Raw genomic sequence first — 8,347 nt, 5'->3', positions numbered from 1 at the left:
CTAAAGTAAACTATCATGTGCGCATTTGTTGCAACGATAATATTTTTTAGAAAATAAGTTATTTTTTAAATTTTTTTTCTATAAAATTATATAAATTTTTTATATTTGGTAAGTAACAACTTTAAATGAGTTTAAAAATAATTTTAAATTTTCATTATTTGACTTACTGTGAATTGTTTTTTAAAACATATTAATGAAAAATAACCTCTAAAAATAAGTTATATTTTTTTTAATTGACCAAAGATATTTTTTATTTAATTATTTTTTTATTCAATCAAACATGAGAAAATACGAAAAATTATTCACGAAGATCTCCAGCAAACAAAATGTTAGATAGTTTCCCATAAAAAAAAAAAAAAAAAAACAAAAAACAAAAAACAAAACAAAGTGTTAGGTAGCTTTCTGCAGCAATTACTAATTTATTATAATTTCAGGTAGCTTTACGCGTAAAAGCTAAAAGACAAAGATTCATAAAAAAAATAAAAATAAAAATAAAAAATGCTAAAAGACAAAGACAAAGACACAGACAAAGCCTTCTCTTATTGGCAATTCTTTAGGGTTCAAGTTTCAATAAAAGAAAAAGAAAAAAGGGTAACGGTGGTGTGACACCATTTGTACCGTACACATGGCGAGTTATAAGCTCAAGAGAAATGTTTTCACATAAATCTATCCTCATTTCTTTACTGATCACACTTAGCCGCCATGGATGAATTGAGGCACAAATTGTGCCACTTTTATGTGACACCAGCGTTATTAAAAAATAAAAGTCCTAATAGGGTTCACGACTTCACGTCACGAGTTGTTGACTAAACTCTGGCGAGCCAACTCAACTCTACATCCGACTCACCCTTGAGGAACCCATGGCCTTGGCAATGTCTCTGAGCACAAACTTCTGAATCTTCCCAGTCGAAGTCTTTGGCAGCTCATCCTTAAACACCACCGTCTTAGGTACCATATAGTGCGGCAATTTAGCTCTACAAAACTCCATAATCTCCTTCTCACTCGGCTTGGATGTCAACCTTTCCCTGAAGCTCACAAAAGCACAAGGTGTCTCACCCCAAAACTCATCAGGTCGAGCCACCACAGCTGCTTCATTAATCGCTGGATGTGTATACAGCACAGACTCAAGTTCCACACTGCTCAAATTCTCTCCACCGCTTATGATCACATCCTTGGATCTATCTTTGATCTCCAAATACCCATCCGGATGCATAACTCCCACATCGCCAGTGTAAAACCAACCATTCTCTTTCATACATTTAGAGGTACCCTCTGGATCTTTGAAATAACCAAGCATCACTGCCCCACCTCTGAGTACAACTTCACCGAGTGTTAAGCCATCCCGTTTCACACTCACTCCAGACTCAACATCCACAACATCCGCTTCAGTCATCCCAACAATCTTCACTCCTTGTCTAGCCTTTAGCCTCGCTCTTTCACTCGCTGGCAAACGATTCCACTTTCGTTTCCACGCACACGAAACAACGAGTCCAGCCGTTTCAGTCAACCCGTAGCCATGAGTCACCACAAAACCCAACGACTCGGTCCTGAACAACACAGCAGCTGGTGGTGGAGCTCCAGCTGTGAGAATATGAACTGGGTTTTGAAGCTTTTCATTGTTGGGTGAGTTTGTTAACATGTTTAGCACCACAGGTGCACCGCACATGTGAGTCACACCATGTTTTTTGATGAGATCAAAGATTATTGGTCCATCGAATTTGCGAAGACAAATATTGGTCGCACCCAAGGCTGCCATTCCCCACGGAAAGCACCAACCATTAGCGTGGAACATAGGTAGGGTCCACAAATAAACAGGCTGCTTTGGTACACCCCAATCTACGATAGAAGTAACGGTGACGAAGAAAATACCTCTGTGACAGTGAACTACACCTTTCGGAGAAGAGGTTGTACCCGAAGTGTAGTTCAATATCATCGGATCCCACTCCGATAATTGGTCTTGGTCCCACTTGAATTCAGGGTCACCTTTCTCCACCAAACTCTCGTAAGTACAGCAAAAAGATGATGATGAGGAAGAGAGAGCTTCACCACCATCATCATCATCATCGGTGATGAGGACGAGTTGAGGGCGTTGAGTATTTGGTGGTAAGAGAGAGAGAGCTTGGAGGATGAGAGCTGAAGCCAGGTGGTCAACAAAGACGAGTTTTGATTCGCTGTGGCGGAGGAGTACGGAGATCGTACGAGCGTCGAGGCGCGTGTTGATGCTGTTGAGGACAGCACCGGACATGGGCACAGCGAAGTGGAGCTCGTACATGGCGGGGATGTTGGGGGCTATGACAGACACCACTTGGCCTCTCTTGATGCCGAGCGATGATAGCGATGAGGCTAACTGGAGACATCGACGGTGGGTCTGTGACCACGTGTAGGTGGTGCTGTTGTAGATGACGGAAGTGTAGTCACCGTACACAGTGGCTGCTCTTTCTAGGAAGCCTAGTGGGGTTAGAGGTGATGAGTTTGCTTTTCTTGACCTCAACTCTTCCATCACTCTCTGTCTGTATTTTTTGTGGTGATAAAATTAAAATCTAGAAAGCGGAGATTTTTGGTGATTAAAAGTTAGCTTCCTGTGAAGAAGATAAGATTCAAAATGATACGGGTAACGTGATTGTGGAATCCACCTGTTGCATACCAACTCATTTGTCATATTCAGGAGAAAATTAATTATGGTTTGGATACATGTACCTTTTCTCTTAAAAGGGAGTAGACTTTACACATGTGAGGTACACCCCTTATGAAAGAGAAGATGCATGTTTTTTAAATATATAATACCCTTTTCATTTCAAGGCCTATTTGTTTAAGTTTTTTTTTTCCTAATCTTTTTATAAAAATAAAATAATTAAATTAAATTTAATTATTTGGGAATCTATATAAAAAAAAGTATATTATTTACAACTATGGTGGATTGTTTAGAAAAATTTATACTTTTTAAATACTTTTCAAGGTGTATCATGTATGTATATTTTGATCACACTTTTATTTTAATGAGTCAATCAACATAATTGAACATTAAAAATAATGGTGTTTAGCAAACAAAATAAATAAAGAAATAAATAAAAATAATGGTATTATAATTGTAAAAGCGTGGATCCTATCCTTTGTAGGAAATGTCAAGCATGGAAAAAATTATTGTCCAAAATCTTCTTTTTTACATACCTACTAACTTGCTAAGTGTGCGTTTAGATTGAAATAAAAAATTAAAATTATTTTACTATTTAGCTTATTTTTGCTACTATTTCAACTAACTTTTACCTTTATTTATAGTAGTTTTAGCAATAATTTTTCAGTTTCAGCAAAATAAGCGGCATCCAAACACACCCTAAATTGAACACTAGTATTGGTGGTGGAGAGCACTTGTAATAGTGGAGCTAAATAGCTATATAGCTATTTTTGCTCCACCAAAACACCAAAAACAGCCATACAGCAATGGAGCTAAAGGTTTTTTTTTTTTTAGCTTCATTGCTACAGTGCACAGCTATCTATGGCTATGCACTGTAGCTAAGAGCTAAAAAAAATAATTTTTTAATCCCAGCCCAAATTAAAATAATACAAGTTGGTTCATCTCCTCTCTCTCTCAATCACTCTCACACCATGCCTCTCTCTCTCAATCACTCTTATCTCATTCGAAGCTTTCATCTCTCAAAACTCCCTCAAGCTCACTCTCTCAAGCTCACTCTTTCACTGCTGCTGACTTAACTCATCCTTAACGTCGCCGCCATCGAAGCTCAATGTCACTAACTCACCAGTCGTCCCAAGCCGTCGATCAACCTCAGACCCACGCTGCCATCGACTTCAGACCTCGTTTTGTCCTTTTCACACACACTCTCCCTCTTTTTGTCATTTCCGACACGTTTCATTCTCTCTCTCTCTCTCTCTCTCTCTCTCTCTCTCTCTCTCTGTTTTTAGCTTCGATTGGGTTCCACATTACCCGACTCACCTCAAATCGAAGCATTCCATTTCACTTTGCACTCATCATCACTGTCTATGATCACTGATCGATGATCGGCGCAGGTCTCGTTGGCCGGTACCGAATCGGACAGAGTATTAGGCATGGTTCGGTTTGGCTGTGTTAATTTTTCTGGCCTTTTGTTTTGTTCTTCTTCACTGGTTTTGATGGACATGGTAGGGTTGTGGCTGTGCAATGATTTTTATGGGTTTGATGGTGGTAGTGGTTGTATGTTGGTGGTTGAATGAAATATTATGTGATTGTAGTGTTTATATTATTTTGGGTAAAATATCATTTTCGTCCCTAAACTATCACAAAAGTTCGTTTTTCGTCCTTAAACTTTCAAAAGTTCTATTTTCGTCCCTAAACTATCACAAAAGTTCATTTTTCGTCCTTAAACTTTCAAAAGTTCTATTTTCGTCCCTAAATTTTTAAAAGTTCTGACGGAGTGCTGACGTGGCTTGATAGAGTGTTGATGTGGAAGGGACGAAAATAATACGTTTGGAAAAGTTTAGGGACGAAAATAGAACTTTTGAAAGTTTAGGGATGAAAAACGAACTTTTGTGATAGTTTAGGGATGAAAATAGAACTTTTGAAAGTTTAGGGATGAAAAACGAACTTTTATCATAGTTTAGGGACGAAAATGATATTTTACCCTATTATTTTATTGTGTTAAAAGCTAAAATAGCTCCACTGCTGTAGGATGTGAGAAGGTAAAATAAATAAAGTGACTTTTTGTATAGTTAAAAAGCTAAAAATTTAGCTCCATTGCTGTGGATATTCTAAAAAATTATATTGCTATTTTTAGCACCACTAAATACCAATTTATGGCTATTGGGGGAGCCAAAGCCATATTTTTTGGCCCTATAGCTACGTGCACAACTACTTTTGGCTATGCATTGTTGCTCATATGTTAAAAAAAAAATTATTATTATTAAATTGTTGTGTTCACACTACTTTTTAATAAAAAAATCTATTTTGATTGTGTCCACATTGCTTTTTAATGAATTTTTTTATATTATTTTAATCAAATAGAAATATAGATATATTGATGTTGGGTGTATAGTAAAGTGAGAAGGTAAAAATAGATAAAGTAACTTTTTGTATAGTCATAATGCTAAATTTATGACTCTTCTAATATAGATGCTCAGGCAATGTGAATTTGTTGATATCCTAAAACAAGAAAGTTATTTTAATAGAACCACCAAGTGTGGTCCAGTGGCTTGTCCACCACTAGGCAAGGCTCTGGGGTTCAACTGGGTTTGCTCCCCAGTTCAAGTCCTAGCAGCTGCAACACCTTGTGACTAGTGGTAGACTCCCACTACAAGTGGGGATTAGTCAAGATGCGCATAAGTTGACCCGGACAACCCGTAGGAAACCAAAAAAAAAGGAAAAGTTATATTAATAGAAGAAAAAAAAAGGTAAGAATGAATTGATAATAAGTCTAATAATCCATTTGTTTCAAGACATTTTCTTGAAATATATATATATATATATAGGTAAAACTTAAATACAGTACCTTATGTTTCCCTTTTAAAATTGAGACACATGGACACTTCTCATAATAACTAGACAGCGTTACAAGTTAGAGAAATGCTATGTTTACAACATTTTCACAACAAATTATAAGTGGTAGGTTGTTACTGGTTGTTATTATTAGAGCAAAAAAGTAATCTCAGTGGTAGGTTCAAATTTGAACCAATAACAACTGTTAAGGTACATTTTTTTTTTACACCTAATTTTATTTGAGTACCACCTATTTATTTTCAAATACCTCTAATAAGTTATTGAGTTTTCCCAAATATTTTTTGCTCTATTATTATGTTAATCATAAATGTTTCATATCTCATTACCTAAATTAGGTCGTGATATAAACTATCACAAAAGCCCAAAAACTCATCTTTTATCCAATTTTATTATCATTATTTAGCTAAACCCAGAATCGGCCCTATGAATCCAATACACACATCCTATTCTATTTAAAGTCTAAGAATACTTATGCTTGACAATATTTGAAAAGCCCATGATTCAAGTCCATGGCAAAACAATTTTATCAATATAATTCAAATCCATAATCAAAGCCCATGGTTTAAATCCATAGCAATTTATTTATCCAAAACCCAATTCACATTAGCAATATCAAAGCCCAATTCTCATTGGCAACATCAAAACCCAATTTTCATTGGCAATATCAAAAGCCCAACTTACGTTGGCACTATTAAAAACCCAAGCTAAATACTTGACACTATTTTATCAAAAGCCCAAAGCTATCAATACTTGGCAAAATATTATATCATAATTATTTCACTTAAAAGTCCAATAATGAACAATACTTTAGATCCTTAAACCTATTACTATAATATTACAAGCTCATGGAATTTATGAATTATCTATTCTCAAAACCCATGGCAATCATCTTATAAAAGCCCATGGAAAGTTATGATTATTTATCTTAGACTCATGACATTTATTTATTTCATAACATATTATAAATTCATGTTCACTATCTATCTTACATCACAACATTCATAATATTTATTTCCAAAACTCATTGTAATTATTCATCTTACATGCCCATTATGATTATCTATAGAAAAACTCAAGAGTATATCACATTATTCCGTTATAGTGGATATTGCCTCTATTGAAAACCCATGGTAAATATTATTCTCAATAAAATATTGGAGGTCATTATTTGAAAAGCCCCAAAGAAAATATCATTTACAAAGTAATCCATAGCAAAAATTATGAGAAACTATACAAGTTATTATTTAAAGCTCATGAAAATTAATACCCAAAACCTATCATAAATATTTATTAAAGCTCATGGATTCATTTTATTTCTACTAAAAACTAAAGCCCATGTGGAATAAAAATTTATGGCAATATATGATAGCTTTGTTTATTTTGTAAGGTTCACAATGAGAAAGCAAAAGGATAGGCTCAAGTGAAGAGAACCACTAAGTCAGAGGCCCACCAAAATACTTAGCCCTCATGGCTAAGCCCAACATGAAATCTCAGTCAAAACAGCCCATATGTGCAAATTGACCCCGTTGGAGAATTCCATTCAGTTCTACCTTCTGCTGGAGGTTACCTCAAGAAGCAACCAAGCTCCCAAACCAAATTAGGTGCTGGCCACCTATCCCATTGCCAACTCTGACATGAACAGTACCAGAGGCTGACACCTAAAGGCTAATAGGCAATAAATACCCTTCTTCCCCAAGTTTTGGTCACAACTTAAGGAAGCCATAATCAAGACCTCCAAGCTCATGAAATCCTCAACCAAATAGTTTATTTTATTACTAAAAATATATGTAATTGATTCATGAACCAAGTCCATGAATTCTAAAGGGGAAAATTTGGGAACATGTGGTTTGGAGGGCATAAAGGGATCTCTAGCGGAACCCTCTGAAGTGGACTTAAATTTTGACACTTGGCATGGGGTGTTGAATCCTATTTCCTAGGGTCATAATCTTAGTTGTAGCACTAGGATTCTTCCTTAATATTGCCTTAATCCCATTGGTTGAACACAATCTCAGCAAGCTTAGCATTTACTGCAAGATTACCCTAAATACTACCCTTGTGTGACATTGCCTAAAGAAGCAAAACAGCCCCAAAAGCAAATCTCCCATTTTTAGGCCAAATCCAAGTTATTAATTCAGCTGTCCTACTCCCCTGAATCAGAGCTACATTTTTTTTTTTCAATTTAGCTAATTAATGTTTGCTCTAATCCTTTTTATAAAAGACAAACCACTCCAGCCCCTAAGGGGGGAGGAGTAAAAATTTCTGTCATTGACTACATTATGCAGAAATTTAGTCTCTCTTAAGCTTTCATTAAGCTTCCCCAAGCTCTCTTGAGCTCACTCACAACCTTTTTTAGCCTATAGTCACCATAACATCAACATTCCCCACCTTGCTTACACCTTCCTACTCCATAAACGTCCCATAATAGACCATAACTAGCCTAAAATCCCTCCATGAAACTCAGCCAAGCTTCCTCTTAAGAAACATCTCATAGGCTCGCACACTCACCCAACAAAAAACCTTCTCCTAACATACCACCCATATTTCCCTTAAAGATCTTGGTAACCACATGCTACACTGAGCTGGAATTCTCTCTCTCCCTTCATACCATGCCAAATAACTACTTTTTCATCACTATGTAGCCACTAATATTTACTAATTATTTTACTATGGGATACTATAATGTATTTAAGACTTCTTTGGAATTTTTTCTTCATATTAATGTAATGATGGCTGAGAGTATTGTGGATCTTATTGAACAAAACACACAAGAATTTCCTGAAGTTAATACTTTATTAAATTTATTTAATAATTGAATATAAATTACCTTACCTCTTGAGATAATACCATACCACTGGAGGACTG

At 35.8% G+C, this 8,347-nt stretch overlaps 1 protein-coding gene across 1 annotated transcript; it reads right to left on the bottom strand.

Annotated features, from left to right (window-relative positions):
- Window positions 1-519: 519 nt before the first annotated feature.
- Window positions 520-2,701, bottom strand: LOC111997621 (2-methylpropanoate--CoA ligase CCL4). Its single transcript, XM_024029734.2, has one exon. It carries the CDS (start codon window positions 2,498-2,500, stop codon window positions 833-835), a length of 1,668 nt encoding a protein of 555 aa, XP_023885502.1. The 5' UTR covers window positions 2,501-2,701; the 3' UTR covers window positions 520-832.
- Window positions 2,702-8,347: the final 5,646 nt, after the last annotated feature.

This window comes from Quercus suber, unplaced genomic scaffold (genome assembly GCF_002906115.3).
Source record: "Quercus suber isolate HL8 unplaced genomic scaffold, Cork oak 2.0 scaffold_856, whole genome shotgun sequence".
Taxonomy (NCBI): Eukaryota; Viridiplantae; Streptophyta; class Magnoliopsida; order Fagales; family Fagaceae; genus Quercus; species Quercus suber.
The sequence above is the reverse complement of the archived record's forward strand: the minus strand, read 5'-3'. Positions and strand labels throughout refer to the sequence as shown.

Excerpts from the sequence above, each read along its gene's own strand:
- LOC111997621 (XM_024029734.2), bottom strand. The coding sequence starts at position 2,500 with ATGGAAGAGTTGAGGTCAAGAAAAGCAAACTCATCACCTCTAACCCCA.